The 22,669-nt window shown below is 43.6% G+C and overlaps 1 protein-coding gene across 1 annotated transcript; it reads right to left on the reverse strand.

The window, feature by feature from the left end:
- Positions 1–220: 220 nt before the first annotated feature.
- On the reverse strand, positions 221–21,040 carry traf3 (TNF receptor-associated factor 3). Its single transcript, XM_049595992.1, has 14 exons — positions 20,742–21,040; positions 9,814–9,976; positions 9,525–9,690; positions 8,430–8,481; positions 8,231–8,335; positions 7,915–8,079; positions 7,032–7,112; positions 6,850–6,924; positions 6,650–6,742; positions 6,436–6,576; positions 3,154–3,331; positions 2,712–3,034; positions 2,392–2,583; positions 221–1,902 (listed from the first exon to the last, which is right to left on the reverse strand). Exons 2-14 carry the CDS (start codon positions 9,971–9,973, stop codon positions 1,867–1,869), a joined length of 1,767 nt encoding a protein of 588 aa, XP_049451949.1. The 5' UTR covers positions 9,974–9,976; positions 20,742–21,040; the 3' UTR covers positions 221–1,866.
- Between the last annotated feature and the right edge of the window lie 1,629 nt (positions 21,041–22,669).

Here is a 22,669-nt window from a genome sequence, read left to right on the forward strand (position 1 = left end):
TCAAAGTGCTGAAAGGAGTGAAAGTGTGAAAGACAGATGAAAGAAGCTGAAAAGTCGGGTTAAACGTAAGTGTTGACAAGTGTTATTTGTAAGCACTATAAAGGTAAGCAGTTAAAGAGGTTAAAGTCTTGATATTAAATTTTAGGTGGTTGCTGTGGTGATCTGCCGGCCACGGCTATCGCTGGTGCAGAGGTAAATATAATCTAATAAAACTGATTCATTGTGTTTTCTTTATATTTTTATTTTCACACTTTAACAAACATTCAAACTGTGCAAATGAATCAAATGAGTCAGATGAATTCTGTCAACACTGAAAAACTCAGAGGCCACAGAGGAACTCCAGTAGACATACTGGGAACTCATACTGACACAAACTGGGAACTTATACTGGGACAAACTGAGACCTTGTACTGGGAATCTGCTGGATTCTACTGTTCTATAATTAGATCTGAACTATGAATCACTACAGTCACTTTCAATCATATCTCTTTTCTAAATTATTCTCTTCATCTTGGGCTTCATTCAGGTCTTCCTCAGGTTAAATTTTAGATCTGTGAATCAGGGTCTTGGTCGTCTGTGGTCTTGACTAGGTCCTAAGATCGTCTCTGGTTTGTACTGAGTCTTACGGTCGTTTCTGGTTTGGACTGGGTCTTACAATTGTCTCTGGTTTGGACTGGGTATTACGGTCATCCCTGGTTTGGACTGGGTCTTATGGTCATCTCTGGTTTGGACTGGGTATTACAATTGTCTCTGGTTTGGACTGGGTATTACGGTCATCCCTGGTTTGGACTGGGTCTTATGGTAGTCTCTGGTTTGGACTGGGTATTACGGCCATCCCTGGTTTGGACTGGGTCTTATGGTAGTCTCTGGTTTGGACTGGGTATTATGGTCATCTCTGGTTTGGACTGGGTATTACGGCCGTCCCTGGTTTGGACTGGGTCTTATGGTCATCTCTGGTTTGGACTGGGTCTTACAGTGGTCTCTGGTTTGGACCCCTTCTTATAGTTGTCTCTGGTTTGGACTGGGTCTTATGGTCTTCTCTGGTTTGGACTGGGTGTTATGGTCAACTCTGGTTTGGACTGGGTATTACGGTTGTCCCTGGATTGGACTGGGTCTTATGGTCATCTCTGGTTTGGACTGGGTCTTACAGTGGTCTCTGGTTTGGACCCCTTCTTATAGTTGTCTCTGGTTTGGACTGGGTCTTATCGCAGTCTCTGGTTTGGACTGGGTCTTATGGTTGTCTCTGATTTGGACTGGGTCTTATGGCAGTCTCTGGTTTGGACTGGGTCTTATGGTAGTCTCTGGATTGGACTGGGTCTATTGTCTTTTCTGGTTTGTACTAGGTCTTATGGTCATCCCTGGTTTGGACTGGGTACATTTTAATAAAAAATGTTTCTGCACTGGATCCTGCTGGTGTGTACTGGTTTTCTGAGCTCCTCTGTGGCTGCAGTGGATTTCCCAGCATGCCTTGGTAAACAGGTAATAAACAGGAAGTAAGCTTGATGCACGGCATCAGTAATGAGCAGCAACAACGTCCTCGCTGCGGTGGCCATGTTGGCCCCGAGTGATATCACCATGTTGATGTCATGGCAACACTGATCCATTCACACATTCACGCACACACACACACACACAGCTCTATAGTCCAGCAGCCAATCAGAAGAGGACCCGCCCTCTGGTCTCTGTAAAGTTCACTATGATTGGCTGCTTCCTGTCTGATTCTTCTTCTCTGCTGTCAGCATCGCTCTCAGATAGACGAGCCATCTCCATTGTGACTGATCCTTCCCATCATCCTTTGCTTTACTGGGCATGGACAGGTGAGCTGATCTCAGACCAGCAAGGTCAGAGGTCAGAGAGGTCGCAACGTCACGGGTCAGGAAGGTCAGAGGTATCCACGGTAACCTGCCGATCAAACCAGTCAACACAGAGATTAGTTTGTAAACCAGACATCCAGCTAGACCCTCTTTAACTAGTCCCTCTATAACTAATTCTTTTGTAACTACTCCCTCTAGAACTAGTCCCTCTGTAACTTGTCCTTCTGTAACTATGCCCTCTATAACTGGTCCTTTCTAGCTAAACCCTCTGTAACTTGTCCCTCTGTAACTAATCCTTGTATAACTAGCCCCTCTGTAATTAGCCTGCCGTAACTAGTCCTTCTGTAACTAGTCCAACTGCAACTAACCCCCCATAACTCGCCCCTTTGTAACTAATCCCTCTCTAACTACTCCCTCTGTTGTTAGTCCCTCTGTAACTAGTCCCCATATCCAGGTCTTCATTAGAAATAACTGTCTACCAAATGACTGTAATATGATGTAAAGCAGAGCAGCAGGAGCAGCAGGAGGGACAGAAGGAGGAGAAGGAGGAGTAGCAGGAGGTGTTGTGTGTCCTCACTTTGATGAAGATGGTGTCGTCTTTGATGTAGCTGCCGGTCTCCAGGACGCTCTGAGACACAAACAGAGGGCAGCCGGAGGCGATGTTCATCTCTGCTGCAGGACGCCTGAAGCTGCTGCTGTTTGGATCAGGCTTAAAGGCGTCCCCCAAGTGTTTCCTGGACGGTCCCTGGTCCATCAGCATCAGAGTCACCTGACGGATGAACAGACAGACAGGGAGGCAGACAGGTCTGTCAGCATCAACAGAAACTTTAACCTGTTTGAATCCATGAGACTTCTGTTGGAGAACACCTGGTCAAAGTGCCAGTGAGCGGGCTGTACCTTCTGTTTGAAGGGCCAGGGCAGCAGTGCGTCGTACTCGCCCCTCATCACCACAAAAAACAGCGACAGATGCGTCCCCTTGCCCATGCCGTCTCCGTTCAGGTAGACGCGGGCGCACATTTTGTACCCGAAGTATCCGGTGTAAAATGGCTGCGAGTACAAGGACAGTGTCTTTGCAGCTACCGCTTCCTGTTTCCGTCTCTTGTAGTCACGAATCTTCCAGATCAGAGTCCCATTGTAGCTTGCTGTCTCCAGCACCTGGAAACGCAGGTCCATGTCGGCCAATCGGATCTCATGGACACTTAGCTGAGTCTCCAGGGAAGCTGTGGAGAGATGAATATTAGCAATGAGTTACAGATTAACTGTGTTTGAGTCCCCACACCTCTGCAACTAATTCTTTACAACTGGTTCCCAGTCCCGTTTCCTGTGTGTGTGTTCTGACCCAGAGTGTGTGTTGTGGACCCGGTCCCGCTGCGTCCCCCCTGTTCCAGAGCGTTCAGTCTTGTCCGGACGTTCTCCAGCGTTCCTCTCAGGTTCTCCACCTCATCTCTGAGCACGCGGAGAGAACGAAGCTCCAGCTCCACCTCCAGGAGCTTCTCTGAGTGCGAGCTCATTAGTTTCTGTGGTAAGAGAGAGATGATTGGCTGTCCGTGTTTAGAGGCGGGGCCAGTCAGTTTGACTGACAGACACAAGTGTAGTTGATGGGGTCTTTGGTGTCTTTGGTACCAGTGGTGTCACAGTTTGAATCCTAGCCCATTTTAAGGTTCTGCCCTCACAGTGGCCATTGTTCCCACCAACATTAAAAACATAAACATTTATTTACAGCTGACAGGCTGGCTTTAGGGTCATATTAAGTATGGCCTTGTTTCAACCCAAAGAGGACAACTATCCAAGAAACTGAAAGGTTCCTTCAGCCCATTCTGATTTGTGTTTCTACCGCGATCTAAAGACCCGTGAAGATTCTGGAAATTGGTCCGCTGACATATGAAAAAGCAACATGTTGGGATGAGGGCTGCTGGTGATCACAGGGATGAACACTCTGCAGCCTGCAGTTTAATGTGACATCTATTTTATCTATGAAAAAAAAATCTAGGGCTGCCCCCCGACTATGAATTTTCCTAGCAGACCAATAGTCGTCATTTAGGTCCATCAGTGGACTAGTCTCCTGCATGTTTCTGATATGAATGTAATGATTAAATGATATATTTTGGTGGTTTGAGTTGAAGGTGTGAGAAAGAATAGTATCAGTAACATTGTTAACACTGTGCTACATTACAGAGAAATACAAAACCGTACTAATGAACCTTCATTAATATAGGCCTATATTTTATCTCCAAGTGCACGTCACACACTGAGCGAGCCGCCTGTTAATGACGCTGTGGGCTAATGGGCATGTAGCTACTTCCATGTTTCAGATGATACGTCATGTTTGTAGTCGACCAATGAAGATGAGTTTACATATCACCTTGGGTTTGTCCTTCACCTTCTCAAAATGATCCCACACTTTGGATTTCCTGCCCGACATGTTATCAACTAGCCTGTGGAATAACCGCAGGTACCAGCCCTGGAGATTAACCTGACTCCTGTCTGACTGCTGAGCGTGGACACTTCCTGTGTCTGTCCTTTCAAATTAAAGTCCCACATGGTCCAGTCATATAGGTTTGGATTTATTTTGACAAGGTGCAGCTCCTAATAAAGTTTCACTTTTGTTTTTTGCTTTGTTTTTGACTGTTTGGTCGACTGTTAGGGGGGCAGCCCTAAAAAAACACACCTCAGGTTTATCACACTTTAACGGTTACAGCTGCAAGGTACTGATGAAAGCCGGATGTAATGAATGAAGTGCAGAGGTGGGAAATGGAACTAAGAGCACAGTAAATCATCTTGAGTTTTTTTATGGTTATTTATTGTGCTTTAGAACATAACCACCGTGAAACAATCAGAAACTAACATTTATTTTATTTTATTCAAGGCTGTCTCACAGAACCACAGCACTGTTTCTCTCTCAGCTCCCTGGTGTGATCTTTCTCTGTATTTCTCTCTGTCTAAAAAGAGTCTGGAATCTGACAGCAAAGTCTAACTCTACATGTAATGCTATCAAACACAGAGAAATGTTTCCCTCCTTGTTCTAAAAGGTCCTAAACTGATTCTAAAATACTTCTTTGTTACAGCAACACTGTGTGTTTGACCAATCAATGACAGTTATCTCTGCCAACCCAACCCTGAAAGTTCCTGTAGTTTCAGAAAGCCCCCAAAACTTCATTCAAACGTTGGTCACTGCAGTAAAAACACAATGAGTTCCTCAAAAGGTCCCTAGTTCCTGCGGAAAGTCCCTGAGGTTGTAATGGGGCTAATGATGTACTGTACGCAGCACTGTATATAGTTCAGTGCTGTGTACAGTGCCACACTGTTGCACATCTTCTGTCAGTAAAAACTGAGTCAGGCCACAGATTTGGGGTTTTTGACTGATTTGCAACTTTTAGCAGTCACCTTAAATAAAACAATCAGAGGTAGTAACTAGGGCTGGGTGATTTGGACAAAAATTCACATCTTGGTATTTACAGGCTGTGATCAAAATAAAATGCAAAGACAGGGATTTCATTCCCTGTTTGAAAATATACAGCTGCACAACGTAAATGAAAAATGATATAAAATAAATAGCAGGGCTGTACATTAATGTTTTGCACACAGCACTGGAGCTACAGAGGTTTAAAGGTTTGCAGCACAGGACACAAAACTATAACATGAGTATAAAAGTATCAAGCAGGCCTTAATCAGCTGGAGTTTGGAACAATTAGAAATCTCTGTGAGGGAGTTAAAAAGTCGTTTTTCCATCCGTTGGCCTTTCAAATGAATCTAGTGCTGGAAAATGACTGAAATAGTTTTATTCATTTAGGCTTTCAATCTTAATTATGCACATCAACAGAGGCCGAGGGAGGAAAGGAGCAACACACAGACTGATTTAGTGTGTGTCTCTCTGAGTGTTGATGGAGAAACTGTGATTGAGTGAGGGGGCGGAGCTGTGAGGAGAGTGAGAGAGAGGAGCGTTGAACACTGGTATGTGTTACGTGTCGCAACTTGACCCTATATCAATATAAAGTGTTGTCTAAATCTACATCTTGCTTGAAAATATATCAATATATTGCATAGTCGTTAGAGCATCCAGCCCTAGTTGCAACAGCAATAAAACAATGTCTATATAAACGTGACAGCCAGCAGGTCCGGATCGAAACAGGATGAGATCTAAAAGTAGCAGTTAGCAGCTACCTCAAAGAAGAAGAACAAAGGCTGAAAATGTCAGCAAATCAGGAAACAAGGACGAGATCAGCCGCCATATGACAGGGACGGTAAAGGATTGTTATCACCATGTTAATGCCGTTGTTATTGTTTATTGGCACTGCTGACGTGTACATTATATGTCGCACTAGAGATTGATGCTGTTGTGTTACATGTCATGCCTCTTCTGCTTCTGCAATGCCTGCATGCTGTCTAAAACGACACACTGAAGCAGCATGCTGTTGTTTGGTGCTGTGTAAAAAGGCCTTCGGTCTTTTTATCTGATCTACAAAGAAAAACACAACATTTCCATTTACTATCTATTGACTTCACTTTAAGGTTTAAACTGTGTGGGTTATTTTTCTCCACTTTAATCATGTTATGGAATTTTAACAGACTCTGAACCGACACAGTATATGAAGTGTGTAACGTAAATATACTGCAGTATTACCTGCATGGTGGCCAGTTTCTGCTCCATCTGTCGGTTCTTCTCTCTCAGCTCATCGTTCTGGTTCTCCAGTTCAGACAGCCGACTGCTGAGAGCAGGAAGCACCTTATACCTCTCCAACAGCTCACCTTTAATATCCTCCACCTGGAAATACACACAAACATCAGTCACACTGAACTCTTTGCTATGGTTACCTCAGGCTGGTTGCTATGGTTACCTTGTTCTCTAACGTGGAGTTTCTGCTGGCCATCATTCTCAGGTGTTCAGCTGCAAAGGTCGACTCATGTTGCCTCATGTCCTGGTTCAAACCCTGCAACACAAACACAGTAAAGATATGACCACATGGCGTGCAGAACACACTGGTTCATTCACACTGAGAGGAAGAGGCAGAAGGAGAAGAGGAGGAAGAGGAGTTACCTTGAAGGTGCAGCCATAGCGGTGGAACTGACAGCTCACCTGAGCTTTGGGACAGTCATGCTGGTGACTGGACAGCTGAGACACAAAACAAATCAATCAGAATTATCAATTTTGGAGTCACACACGTAAAACAGTGGCACAGATACACACTGAACCAAAGCAGGGATAAACAAGATCAGTACCTCACTGCGGGGAAGGGACGAGAAGGTGCAGTGGTTCGGACACGACACTGGGAACGCTGGACACACCGTCTCTTTGTGTTTCTGAAAACAGACAGAAAACTTCAGAATCAGAACAACAGCTTCATCTGTCAGACAGAAACAAACCAACAGCAGTCAAAGAACCACAGGAACGCTCAGCTTCCTGTTCTCAGGTCAGTTTGCGTCGAGTCCACTTAGATCGATTCAATCACAGACCAGTCCACTCTGAAGAGACAGGAAGTCAGAAGAGGAGTCCACATGAAGGTCCTGACACAGCGAGCCAACAGTCGGCTGTCAGTCAATGTTGGGCCATCAGTAAGCGTCCGTAACTCTAGTTGGTGCGGTGTGTGAATTGGGAACGGCGATGCTGAATGAAATCACGCTGATTTGTAGTTCAGCTCAGCACAAGAGAAGATAAATGGAAGTGAGGAAAGTAAACAAAATGCAGGGGCAGTAGGCAGCGTAGGTACTGGTTGGCCATCGGCTGTAGTCTTTGCGGTGTATCCCTGCACAACTTTTTGGTCAAGACACAGCACAGGGCCTTTGTCACCACTAGTTCTCTGAAGTTGGTTTGGTGTGTCTGGGCCTCAAGAACTCTGAAATTGGTCCCCAGACCTCTGGTGCTACCTGCATTGTCAGTGAGTGGTGATGTCATGAGCTACCTGCAGATCAGTCAGCGGGGATGTCATAACTACCTGCAGGTTGCTCAGTAGTGATGTCATGAGCTATCTGTAGGTCAGTCAGCAGTGATGTCATGAGCTACCTGCAGGTCACTCAGTAGTGAAGTCATGAGCTACCTGCAGGTCTGTCAGCGGTGATGCCATGAACTACCTGCAGGTCGGTCAGCAGTGATGTCATGAGTTACCTGCAGGTCAGTCAGAGGCATCTTGGTCATGCAGAACTCGCAGCTGGTCTCTCTGTGTTTACATTTCCAGCTCAGGTGGTCGGGAATCTCTTTCCTCATCATTCGCTCTTTACATTTCCCCAATGGACAGGGAACCTCGTAGAACGGACACACATTCAGGTGGTCCTACAGACAGACAAGTGAGAGACAGACAGAATGAGTGAGTTGTCCTGCTAAAACCAGGTCATCATCTTTGCGTGGACACCAGGGTGTACACATGTAGGATTTATACAGCCAGTGAGCAGGATTCTCTGTATGAACATGTTGTTTTTCTCACAGGTATCTGCTGCAGACTCATCTGCTCCTGACAGCCGTTAGCTTCACTACGACAGTAAACCTTTAGTGCCATGATCTCCCGATGGCAGCAAACGTCTCGGAAGATCTGAAACATAAACACAAGAGCTTCAGTAACTGATCAAAAATCAAACGGTTATTAATACCAACTTTATCTCTGTTGTGATGTCGTGCGTTCCTACCTTGTCTTTGAACAAAGGCTCCATGTCAGCTGGACATACCGGGTTTGGGTGACTGCAGGAGGACAGAGGACATAAAGTTACTGATTTAACTGAAGACCGATAGGGACAACCTGCATCTACATGACTTCACCTTTTTTTGGCAGATGCCTTTGTTCAAAACATTTACAGTGAGTGCATTCAAATCACGTCGGGGCTCGATATCATCCAAAACTGGAGTGTGTACCTTGTAAACAAGCAACTGAATGCTCACATTCAGTGCTGCAGTACAAGTCCTTAGAGATGAGAGAGATTTGGCTTTCTTCTCTTAAATGAGACATTAAGTGTTATCAAGGGTTGGTGAGGTGTGAAAAGCTGCTCTCCACCACTGTGGAGCCACAACAAAGAATAGTCTGATGGAGATGAGCGACCACAGGCTCCTCTGAGTGATGGGACAACAACACGTCCAGAGACATGACAACACCTGGATGAGCACCTGGGTTGCCTCCTTGGTGAGGAGGGGGTTAAACTTCCTGATGTTGTAAAGGAGGAACTGACAGGAGCTACTGCTGCCATGTTTGCAGAGAATGACTGGTGTTGTCAGGGTGATGGACAGGTCTCTGTGAGGGGACCCTTTCTATCTGACAAACACAACCTCAGTCTTGTCCAGGTTGAGCTTTAGGTGGTGCCTCAGCCAGGTGAGCAGCAATGCCTCCACCTGAGTGTCAGATGGGAGGAGTGACAAGAATAGCTGTGTGTCATCAGCGTAGAGGTGGTAGGTGAAGCCATGAGAGTGTGACAGCACAGAGTGTCCCTCTGTAGAAGAAGAGCAGAAGGACCAGGACGGAGCTTTGTGGAACTCCTTTTACAGGTAGGACGTGGAGCATGTCACCTGGTGGGAGCAACCTGTCAGGTAGGATGCAAAAAGAGAGCATGCTGAGCCCAGTCCTTCAAGGGTGGAGAGGAGGACGTGGTGGTGGAGGACAGAGGAGAGCAGCATGGGGCTCCTCTATTTTTGAAGCTGAAAGGTTACATGGCACACACACACACCTGAAAATCACTTCCTGTCTAACTGTCTCTTTCTCTCCTTGTCTTACACTTTATCTCTCTGTCTCTCACCTGAGGATGTCCTTGATGCAGCTCTGACAGAAGCGGTGTCCACACTCAGTCTGGCGGGGCTGACACAGGACCAGCCTGCAGGCCTCGCAGCAGTATTTGGCTTCTGGAGTTTCTACAAAGTGATCTCTGAATCCTCCGTGAAGAGGCAGGAAACCTGCAGGGACACCTAAACACAGAGACACACCTGAAATCAGGATCCTGAACACAGACACACCTGAGCTCAGGACACCAAGCCAATCACAGCGCAGGGCTGGGACCAGCTGATGGTGTGGGTGTTTCAAGTGCTTACCTTGTGAAGCAGTGGGGTCGCTGGGAGGCCAGGGATTGGCTTGGCGGTGAGAGGGCTGAGGGATGGGCGGGACCACCGATAGGGGTGTGGTCAGGGAGGGCGCCACCTGCTGGAGGGGAATCTGCACCTCCCTCCCGTCAGCACTCCTCCCCGCTGACATGACCTGAGGAGGAAGGAGGGGAGAGTTAATGTGGATGTCTGCACATGCTCAGTGGAATCCTGCAGAGGGGCATGGCCTATGGCTGATACAAAGGCCAGGTCACACGTTAAACTATAATTTAAACAGAAATCACAAATCACCTTTGACCTTTTGGATATAATATGCCATCACTTTATCATTATACCCCATTAAACATTTGTGTTAAGTTTTGTCATGATTACCGTATGAATTCTTGAGTTATGGCCAAAAAAACCTTTGTGAGGTTGCACTGACCATGACCTTTGTTCACATAATTCTGATCAGTTTATTGTTCAGTCCAAGTGGACGTTTGTGCCAAATTTAAAGACATTTCCTTAAGGTGCTTTTGAAACAGTGCGTTCATGAGAATGAGACAGATGCAAGGTCACAGTGACCATAAAAAGTTAAGTGAGCTTTAATATTGTATGAAAAATCGAAAGGAGTTGAAGTGTTTGGTGACATTTTGAATTGTACTTTCACTTCAACTGACATTTCAGCACTTCACCTTCAGAAATGACTCCCATTCAAGTAGAAAAGGTCAACGCAATTAAAATTGCCCTTGAGGTTATGGCACTGAAGGCAGCTGAATTTCAAGTTCAAGTAAAAAAGGTTCATGGACTGACACAAGGTGTTCACGAGTCAGTGGAGGTAACAGCACTGTAGGCAGATGAAGTGTCGGAAAGGATTAAAAGTGTGACAGGCAAACTACTTTTCGACTGACTCGTGAACAATTTGGGTCAATTTCAAATTCAAGTTCAAGTAGAAAAGGTCCACTGAATCACAACTGACCCAAAATGTTCACAAGTCAGAGGAGGTGATGGCACTGAAGGCAGCTGAAGTGTCAGTGAAGGTCAAAGTGCTGAAAGGAGTGAAAGTGTGAAAAAGAGCTGAAAGAAGCTGAAAAGTCAGGTGAAATGCAAGTGCTTTAAAGTGTCAGTTGTTAGCACTGAAGGTAAGCAGTTAAAGGAGTTAAAGCGTTGACTTTGTATTTCAGGTGGTTGCTGCAGTGATGTCACTGTTTGGCACCATACACACTTGTCGTACCCTGAAAATGTCAATAAAAAGCATTAAACTGGCACACTTCAAAAACTGCAAAAGATTTTTAAAAAGCAGACTGGAATTTATTAATTCAGGAGCTTCATTTAAAGTTTGAATCACATCTGTAGCTGAAGGTTTGCTGAAGAAAATGAAGTTTGAAGTTTAAATTCTGCCCGTTGACCACCACTAAAAAAAACAGTTAAATGAAACCTTAAATAAAGCAGCTGCACATTTTCAAACATGACTCAGTTTCAACCTGACAGAATGCTGACGGACACAAATCAGCCAGAAGAACAAAACCGACATGAGCATATGAAGAGATGTGACCTCTAACTTTTCCTCTGACCTCAGAATCAGCTGTTCACCACACACACACACACACACACACACACACACACACACACACACACGCAGACACAGACACACACGCATCACTTCCTGTCATGCCTCAGCTGTGGGGATGCTAGGGGCTTTTCCACTGACTGCATCATTAACACACACACACACACACACACACACACACACACACACTTCCCGTGTGTGACATCATCACAGACTGAAAAACTGAATGATTTCCTGACCAAACTTCAAAATAAAAGACCTGAATGTGCTGATAAAGAAGCAGTTCGGGGAAGAAACCACCATTCAAACCACCATGCGTGTGTGTGTGTGTGTGTGTGTGTGTGTGTGTGTGTGTGTGTGTGTTTGTGTGTGCGGCGTTGGAGACGACTGCCGTGTCTCAAGCTCCTCAACTATGTGTTGTTGTTTTTTCTGCTTTATGATCAACAACCAGTGGAGCTCAGATTCTTCATCCTAATCTGGAGCATCTTATTATCAGATTTTGTCCTCATTGTCTCCAGAGAGAGTTTACATCATGTTCTCACGGCAGTGTACATCCCATCACACGCCGCACCGCCTGAGCACTGGACAAGCTGTATAGACTCATCGACAGCAGAGACCTGACACACGGCAGCTGCTTTTAAACAACACCAACCTGAGGAAAGTCCTCCTGCAATATCACCAAGACTTCAGCCATGCAACGCCTGGAGGTCACACATTCAATGAGTTTAAACTCTCTGGGTCGGACATAAGACCCGCCCTCACCTGCCCTTCAACAAATCACATCACTCCTCATTTCTGCCTCTGCCTGCCTATAGGCAGAGACTCAAATGTGACTCACCGGTGACACGGATCATTCAGCACTAGTCCGACCAGTCAGACTCTACATCAGTTAGTCGAAGCCTCATCACCTCTTCCTCCTCCCTGACTCACTCATCACAGTGTTTTCCACAGAAACAGGTTCTCTGAGAGACAGGTTGGAGACCTGAGGAACAAACTGATCATCACTCAAGACTTCCTTTGATCAGTTTGTGGTTGAATCTATCAGAACTGATCAACAGATTACAGGGGAAAGCAAACTCCTCTAGAAACTACCTGTACAATAGTAGATATTTTTATAGCATAGTAAAGTGAAGTAAATATTTTTATAATGTAGTAAATATTTTTATTATGAAGTAAATGTTTCGAGAATGTCATAAATATTGTTTAAGTGTAGTAAATATTTGTACACTGTAGTAACCATCTTTATAGTGTAGAAAATCTTCTTATAACGTAGTAAATATTTTATAGTGTAGTAAATATCTGTGTAGTACAGTACTTATCTGTACACCGTGGTAAATATTTGTACAGAGTCCGAACAGTAAACGCTGGTGTCACGCTGAGTGAGATCCTGACTGAGCAGCAGAAACAGAAACTGGGATGTTTCGGTTGACAGCAGCAGAGGGGGGTTTCCTCAGCACACCACAGCTGCTACACTTCATACACAGCCAGGGAGAAAACATTTTCCAAATGATCTTTAAATGTTGGGATCTGTGTTCAGTGAGACACTCAGACCAGCAGAGGGCGCTGCGATTCGCTGACTAACGAACTAAATGGAATGAAATCAGCTTCTCAGCACTGAGGTCTCACTTCACCTCTTCAGGTAACCAATCAAAAATCAGCCGCTCATAACTCAGACACATTAAGCACCAGTTACAAGACGGAGACGGGAAACACGGGGAACCAGTACAGCACCAGTACTCGTGCCGCGTGGAAAAACCCTGCAAGTCCACTGCACTTCTGCTTTGTTTCTTCAGTCAGAGCGAAACTTCACCTGAAGCTGCTTTCACTTCAGCTTCGGCATCAAACATGTGAATGTATCAGAATCTGCCTGGACTCTGATTCATTCCTCTGCAGTCTCAATGACACTCCTCAAAACCTTTTTGTCCCTCCAACAGCCCCGTAGCTCACACTGAACACAGTTCGGCTACGTTCAGACAAAAGCTGACTTTTTGTGTGACTCAAGTCTGTTCTTTTAAAAGCAGCGTGAACAGGTTACATCACATGAATCTGATCGTTTACGTCCTGATTTCAGTCACTTCCATATAAGCTCCTAAATCACGCACAGCCACCTCAGTCTGAACAGTCATATCGGGGGTCACACCACTTTCACGTCTCACAGGTGGCTCGCCTGCAGCGTAAATTATAAACCAGCCTTTAACTGAGGCTCTTGCTGAGAGTCGTGCAGAGTCGTGCTAGATGGAGTTTCACCGCTCCTGGCTGCGACTCCATCCACACACACCTCCACACAATTTAACACAAGTCTCTCTTTCTCCTCATCCTCATGGTCAATGGCTGCCAAAAGCTGCATAATTGCCTAGAGTTGGTTCGTGTTCTCACGGCAGCATTTACAAGAGGACCAGATCAAATGCCTTGTGTGAGAAAGCTGCTCTTGATTGGTCAGAATTTCCATGTGGGAAAAATCCAGGAAGTAAAGCAAACGTTGAAGAAGAGTACACTTGCAAGATAAATGTGACACTTTCTAATGTCACAATGGAGGGACAACTATGCAGGTTGATTTTAAACAAAACAATGTTTTGATGCATTGGATGTGCTGAATGTGCATATTAAGGCAGTACAGGAGGAGGTGCACATTAATAATCCTCCAGGACTGTAACATGCTCATGTTTAACCCAAACAATGTGTCATGTGACTGCAGTTGCTTCACATCCAGGTCGGAACACCTTCTCACCACAAACCAACCGCACCAGAGTTCATTTGGAACCAGACTGAGACCACCTCTTCAAGAAGGTCTCGGTCTGGTTGTTTTGGTGCACACCTGAGTGTGATTGCTGTGCTCACACCTGCCCAAACGAACTGCACTGAGGGGGCAAACGAACTTAGGTTTGATGGAACATAACCACAGAAAGCAGGTGTGAAAGCACCCTTAGGAAGCAACTCTCTCCCAACCTGGAGGGGGCAATCCACCATTTTCCAACAGAGAACCACAACCTCAGATTTGGTGGTGCTGACTCTAATCCCAACCGCTTCACAATCAGCTGCTAACCACCCCAGTGCCTGCTGGAGGGCACAGTGGGATAAAGCCAACAGAACTACATCGTCTGCAAAGAGCAGAGACTTGTGTTCTCCCCGTGTCAGCGTGGGTTTTCTGTGGGTTCTCCGACTTCCTCCCACAGTCCAAAGACATGCAATTTATGATTTACTGATGAATTTAAATTGTCCGTAGGTGTGAATGTGAGTGTGAATGGTTGTCTGTCTCTATGTGTCAGCCCTGTGATAGTCTGGCGACCTGTCCAGGGTGAACCCTGTCTCTCACCCACGACCCTTAACAGGATAAGCGATTACGGAAAATGAATGTTAGTTAGTTAATTAGATTTGATATGGACATCAGCGTAGCATTAAAACTGTACATGTCTGTACCAGGAGCAGATGCACAGAGATCAGTGTTTCCGCGAGACGCTTTCTAAACGACAAAAAAGAAAAGGAAAACACAGAATACAGGTGAGTCTACAGCGGTATCAGGTGTGAGAACTGAGTTGGTTCTCTTTTAGCCGTCATTTAATCCCCCAATTCAAACAGTGAGTATATTTACATGCACAAAATAGTCCAGTTTTAAGATGTTTACGTGGCTAATGAAAACATATATTCCGTTCACATACAGCTGTGCATATTCCGATTACAATGTCGTTTGTCACATCAAAAATAGAAAAGTGGAACTGCTTGTCATTGTCATAGTTTCCTAACAATGGCGGCGGACTTGTTCGACCATGCAAACACAGCCTCCCTCTTTCCTTCCTTCAACCACCTTCTTAAAAAGGCCGGTGTTGCGATATTTCAGCACACCCAAAATCCTGTTGGTGTCCAAGCCTTTCATAATGTTTAAAGTCAGTGTGTGTCTTCATCAGACCAGAAGTGTGAGCTTTTTTACACCATCACTGCAAACTATTGGCAAGTTGGTTTGTGTACAACGTATCCATGACAACCCACAGAGTCAACTGCTAACAGGCAAGGGGCCGTGTGTCTCAAACTGCAGTAAAAAACCAGTTCAGACACATATTCTGAATGCGCTGTATACCTGTACAAAGAATGCTCCTAAAGCCAGAATAACACCAACACATCCCACATGTCTAAATCGGACTATGCTAAATACGGAAAAAGGGCTAACTCGGAAAATCCAGACAGAATATGCTCTTTACATAACCAGCATCAAATTCAGAATACTGTAATGACGTAAAACTTCAATTAAAGGCCCAGTCCCTTTTACTGGCCCAGTGTGGCTACACCATTTCACAAATAAAGGCCTGTCTCAATTAGACACCTGGTCTGGTTGTCAAGCAGTTAATTTTTAAAGTTCTTCAGATGTATAAAACCAGGTTGTTGGCTATCTCAAATTATGTGTCCATTCCTCCATCACCCCGTAAGTTATTCATATTCCTTAAGTCTGTATGGGTCCTCAGATCCAAAGAATCAAAGGGGTTTTTCATAGAAATGAAACCAAGTTGCGTCCGTACGCCGCGTGTCGTAATTCTCGAGAGCCATGACTCACTCTCTGTCTGATGTGCTGTCTGTCAGAGCGAGATCAAATGACTGATTCAGAATTTATACATTACCTGAAACCTAACTTTTTAACAGGTAATATTCATACTGATTCAGATAAATAATTTGATTGTATTTTCTGATGTTTGCTCATTAACGGTTTTGTGTGAAAGGCCTGTCCCAAATATAGGTCTGTTGATTGCAGTGATTTAAGCAAATGATAGCCCGGGCTACTAATTGAAAAGTTTTATGGTATTCTGAATAACAGTGGAATATTAGTGTGCATGTGACCGTACCCATTGTGTTGCCTATCCCTGCCTCTTTAACAGAGAAGACTGAATGTCCAAATGAAGTTTTGTGTGTAGTACTGTGACAGTTTGTCAACTTGACGGGAGAAGACGCGCAAAGGCGTTTAAAAATAAGGTCGAAAAACCTCTGAGGCTTTCAGAGCTGAACACATCGTTTTGTTCTACAGCGATCTGATGAATTTATACATTCTTTATCTAATAATCTACAAAAATAATTAAGATTGTTATTGATATAAAGCTTAATTTGGCATCAACCATAAACCCTGCTTTTGACATGCTTAATAGAATTCAACATAAAACGTGTCATTAAAGGACGAACATCCTCAAATCTCCGTCTCACTGACATACTGACATACACAGTATTTACACACACACACACACACACACACATATATAAGCTGTATGTATGAGTGAACTGATAACACAGCGTCAGTGTGAGCGCTCCTCTATAACCTGACCAGAGAGAAACAACAGCCTGAAACATCAGTTCCTACTGAAACAGAAACAGACTGAGCGTTAGCAGCTGATCCATCAGATCAGGAACCAGTTGGACAAAACACCTGAAAGGGGCAGTCCAGATTTTTTGAAGTGGGGTTGTATGAGGAATTTACGCGTATTATCTGCAGTAGATGATGTGATGGTGGTCAACACGCCGTCATTTTGGAGAAGCAGGCAAACAAAACTGATCCAGGCAGCGGTAGCCCAGCAGCTCCTGTGTTCAACTCTGTTAAATCACTGTTTTTCTCAATGGAGTCTGGCTTTAGAGAAAGTGAAATGGCTTCAGTTCCATGACTGACATTGCTGTCTGGTGTTAAAGTAAGCAGTGAAATACTCCCAATACAGCACACACTGAAACTGATATTGTTTTTTTATGTGGCTAAAATATGTTTTATTTCTGACCCCGTCCACAGCAGTACATTGCTCAGCTTCTGTGTCAGACTCCAGCCTGCTTCTCCGAACTGGAGGTGTCCCGACCGTCATTTACTGTAGGTGTTATCTTGACTATAGATAAGTACCTCACACAACCCCACCAGGGTTGCAGCGATATACCAGTTTCAAGGTATACTGTGATGTATAAGTTGATGGTTATCATACGTTTTCTTATCACGATACTGAAAAAAATGCAACTAGACGTTGAATCTCTCTTTGCATGAAGTTATTTTCTAAGGAGAGACTTTTTACACAAACGTCCATTGACAAAATGTTTTCAAGTTTCAGTTATAGTCATAAACTGTTTGTTCAACAAACAATAACCCTCCTGTTTTCACTCCTTTAAGGCTCATTCTGACTGATGGTAAGATAAATTCTTTAATACTGTGATACTGTGACACCACAATATTTTCTAAGATGGCTATGGTACCGTGAACATCTCATACCGTTGCAGCCCTAAAGCCCTCTTCAAAAAATCCGAACTATACCGTCAAGTTTTCGGTAAAATTTACAGTTTCCATTGAGACTGTTTGTTTGCTTGCACTCAGGCTTGTGATACCTGTCATCGCCTCACAAAGTTGGGCTACAGATCGTAAAATATGGCAGAAGATAAGAAGATAAGAAAAGCAAATTGTTCAGAGTGGGAAAAGATTAAACTTCTGGAGGGATACAATAAAGGAAAGCACAAACTTGGCTTGATCCGCAAATATCAGCAAACAGAAAACAGTGAATGTGGGAGGAAACTGCAACAAAAATTAATTTAAGTCACGTCCATAGCGTAAAATCAAAAGTGCAAGTAAGACTGTGGAACACACACTTCTCAGGATGAGCTTATGGTCTTCATTAATTGACATAAACTCGGCCGTGTTGCTGCCAAGACACAGTCAGAGGTAGCAAAGGTTTTTTTCTTGACTTTGGTTGCTAAGGTCTTTGTGCAATGGTTTAAGGATTCCTTAAGTATGAGGGGTGATTTATGCTCAGTGTTAAATACAGAGACGGACGAAGCCTATTGTTTGTACTCTGCGTTCACTTTGTCTGTATTTGTGCACGTTTTCTAAAAGCTTATGGATACAGACTGGTGCTGCACCCCGTCTTGTACGGATCTCTATCACCCTGTTTGTATTGTGTTTTTATTTTTGTTTGTCAAGACTGAACGTCTCATTTGATGTGTAGAACTGTCATGTACCAACCTAAACAAAATCAATAAAGATTTGAATTATAAAAAAGAAAAACACATCGTTTCAGACACACTGTAGCTCCTTTTACACTGCCAGATTTTCGGCGAATGTTGGGCTGTTTTGCCGGCAAGATGCTAGTGTTTAGACACACAGAGCCGGATTGGCGAGTTGATCCGAGGTGCCCAATTTTCCACCTCGTAGGGGAGACATATTGGCGGAACCTTTTTGCTTTAAACAGACCGAGGAGCCCTTCAGCCACGGGAGGAGCTGTTGATGACGCTGCATGTGCGACCCACTGGCAGTGGATAAACAGGAAACAGCTGATAGCAGGAATTAGCGAGCAGCTAGTAGCAAGAGGGAAACACAAACCTGACAGACACTGTAAAGACGAGCAACTGGGGAGACAAGGAATTGTGCGCCCTGCTTGTCCTCGCAAACGAAGAGGCCATTAACCGTCAGATGACGGGGACGGTGAAGAACGGGCCGACTTATGAGAGAATCACCGCTACACGTTTTGTTACTTGCTCACGCCCCCCATTGCCCCGAAAAAGGCGCATTCTGTATAAACAAAAGTAGGTAGGCAGCATTTTGCTGCACTCCCCGATTTTGTTTTTATACTGCCAATGCTGAAAGAAGACTGATTGAGCTTTCCTGCAAATTCACACAATTCCTGTCTAAAAAGGGCTCGTGACCCCAGGTATATTCAGGCGCACAGTACAAGCAAAATAATGTGTTTTTTGAACAGTAAATCGTTTAAACACGTTCTAGTAGAAACCCAAAACACAAGTTTGAACCTGAATATGAGCATGATACGGGACCTTTAAGTCAGACTTTAAAGAAGATCTTAACTTTGAGTGTTCTGTGCAGCCGGCCCTGGTTTTATCCTGACAGAGCACACAGCTCTTCATTTAAAACAACAGCTGAATCAATCAAGAAATCAATCAATCAACTGATTTAATCACCAGCATTTCTTTGATCAGTTATTTGACTGGTTCTAGCTTCTTGGCTGTTTAGTCCTCAGACAGAGAAGTCACATTTATGATGTTTAATTCAACAACAAATGAATCTACAGATTAATAATTAATCATGTAAATATTGATTAAGAATCTGATCCAATTCATTTTATTTAAAAATCAAAATAAAACAGCTTATTTCTTTGTGTCAGCTAAGAAACGCTCGCTGATGTTGTGGAAGGGTAAAAATATATATTTTTTCTTATCTTTATAAACTCTAAAAGAGAACAGCGTCTGTATCCGTTTTGTTAATACACTAATTATCTTTACATTGCATTTGTATATTTACTAACAATATCTTTACTTGTATATATTTGCTTATGATCTGTGCACAGTGACACCACACTCAACAAAATGCTTTAACTGAAAATAAAGCAGCATCACAGGAGCTGACAGACTGACGCCATGTTCAGTAATAATGGACTCTGGTGCTGTACAGAGGTACAATGTGCAGTGCCTCCATGTTCTGATCCTCCACCCTGAGCTCCACCTCGACCAGCTACGACCTCACAGCTGATATCACAATAATCCCTTCAGCACTGGGCCTCTGGTTTCTGTTTCAGTAACTGAATCTGTGTGAGGACGGCATTTTTTTACACTGACGACACTGTCTGATGATTTACAGAGCAAAAGATTAAAATACGTCAATAAAACAAATTGTGAAAATAATGCAAACCATTTTTAGATTTTAAAATCAGCTAAATTTGATCAATCGAGTAAAATTTTATACAAACAGCCGACTGAAAAAACTTAATATATGATGGTATCATTTCCCTTTTGGAGCAAATAATATTAAAAATGAGTTATAAGTGATTAGTTGAGCAACAGAACAGAAGCAGCTCCAGTTTTGATTCAGTTAACTGAATATTAATGTCATTAATTTAAATTATAATGACAGTGTTGAGGGTTATTAACATAAATACTGTATAAGGTAAAAGACATTTGGTCCCACAGTGAGAGGCAGATTAATAATCAATATATCATTCAGAATAATAATGATAATACTAAAATGACTGTGACGTGTTTGAGGTTGAGGCTGAGCGAATAATTCCACCTTTAATCATCAGTTTGATTGTTCAGGTCTGGCTGTAGGCTCTCCAGAAACGCAGCTATCGATCGTTTATTGATTATTTCTGATCAGTTTGGCTGAGTAATGCTAACAGACTGTTAGCTTCTTTAGCTTCTCGTTGCTGTTTGTTCAATAAAGATCATTTTAAATCACACACACACACACACACACACACACACACACACACACACACACACGGAGCTAGCTGTAGCATCTGTTGTGTTCTGAAGCTAACACACACACACAGACACACACACAGCTAACATGTTGTCCGCCTCTAGCAGCAGCTGTCGGGTTCTACTGAGGTTCTACTGAGGTTCTACTGTCTCCGGGACTCACATGAATCTCCTCCGCAGGCCACAGCTCAGCTCAGCAGCTCCGAGGCTCGGCGGTCTCTGTCCAGGATTCAAACCGTCAACCTGCCGCTGCCGCTGCCTCTGAGCCTCCGGGCCTCAGGCGGACTCCTCATGGTCCGGGTTCGGGTTCAGGGTTCTGCGGGCTCTCCGGGTTCTGTCGGTCCTGGGTGCGCGAGCGAGAGAAGTCACTGGGATCCAGTTCAGAGATCCAACGGGGAGGACTGGGCTGATCACACTGGAAACCCCCTCTACTGCTTCCGCCCAGGAAATCCCCCAGCTGCCCGGAGAGAGAGAGACAGCCGGCCACCGGGGGGCGCTGTGTGCTGAGAGCCGGCCACCAGAGGGCGCTGTTTGTCACATAATCCATTTAACCTGTATCAGAATCATCTTTGTAGGCCAACACCACAAACAATCATTCTCATTTATTTATTTTTATTTTTTATTAGGGGCCGAGCAGCTAAATTGCCAGGACACTACTGTAATCCTAGGTATTCTTCTTCTTTCTTCTTTCTTCTTGCGAGGAAATCATACTTCCCATGGGTGAGAACTCACCAAACTTTGCACAAAGGTCCAGTCTCATGCCAGATATCCTCAGCGGCAAACTCAAGCCAATAGTCCTGATGGTGGCGCTACAGCAAGCGTCTAAAGTTCAAAACTTTGAAAATTCACAACAAATCAACCATACGTGCTACAACTTCACAACTTTCATCAAACTGTAGCCCCAATACTGAAGAAACTTTTGTACATTTAAACCTATTAAAAATTATGAAGTCCATCACTGTTTTTTTTTTTCAAAAACTGTAAAACTTCTTAAACCTATCTCCTCCCACAATTTTTGCTCAATTGACACCAAACTTGCTACAGAGCATCTTCAGACTGTCCTACAAAAACTATGTTTCTCAGATTTTGGATTTATCAAAAATTGAGCCTACAGTGCATCAAAATGTTTGACTGTAAGCGGTACTGTAAACATATACATGCAAATTCTTGCTAAATAAATCTTCGACGTTCATGAAAAAAAATGATAAAATTCTAGAGTCATGGTAGATGATGTGTGGCAAATTTCAGAATTTTATCTCAAAAACTGAATTTTTGACAGCATTTTGAATTTTGCTCTAATGTGAACAATTGGAGTCAATGTAATTCAATTTAGACAGCATGGATGTGTCAATTACCAACACATCCATGCTGTCTAAATGCAATATGTGTATTTTCAGATTTTTGTTTTGATAACTGATTTTTTTTTACAGTGGTTTGAAATCTGCTGTTCCATGCATGGACAGCTGCTAAACCTTCATGTCTGGCTTAATCAATTTGTGAAGCTACACATGAATTGCCACTGACTAATTAGCTCAGTGAGATAGAAATTGATCATTAGCCGCAGAGGTTGTGAGTTCAAGCCTCGGCTGATGCAAAGGCAGATTGTGTTGCTAAATTCCCAAATGTCTGCCAATTCTTCTGCTTGTTATATTTATTTATATTATTTTGTATTTTCTCATGTAGTCACACAGAAACAGCAAGTTCTCCTTTATTGGAAGGAAATGTATTTATCTATTTTTATTTTCTATTTTATTTTTGTTTTCTCATGTAGTCACACAGTTTCATGTCTCTCTTTATTAAATTTGTTCTTATTGTGTAAACTGTAACAATATTAAAGTCTATATCGTACCTGGAGAGACTGACAACAGATCTTACCTCATACCTTTAAAATACATATCCAGTTATACTAGCACAGCAGATACTCCTCTGTCCAGTGTCTGCAAACACAATCACCACCGGAGGGCACTGTTTGACATCGAATATAGTTTTTGTCAGTATGTTACAGCTCTCCAAACATTCAGATCGATCACAGTGATGATCAGAGATCAATCCCTCAGATAATCTGTTTGTACTCGGTCTACCAAGGACAAC

This window comes from Epinephelus fuscoguttatus, linkage group LG14 (genome assembly GCF_011397635.1).
Source record: "Epinephelus fuscoguttatus linkage group LG14, E.fuscoguttatus.final_Chr_v1".
Classification (NCBI taxonomy): domain Eukaryota; kingdom Metazoa; phylum Chordata; class Actinopteri; order Perciformes; family Serranidae; genus Epinephelus; species Epinephelus fuscoguttatus.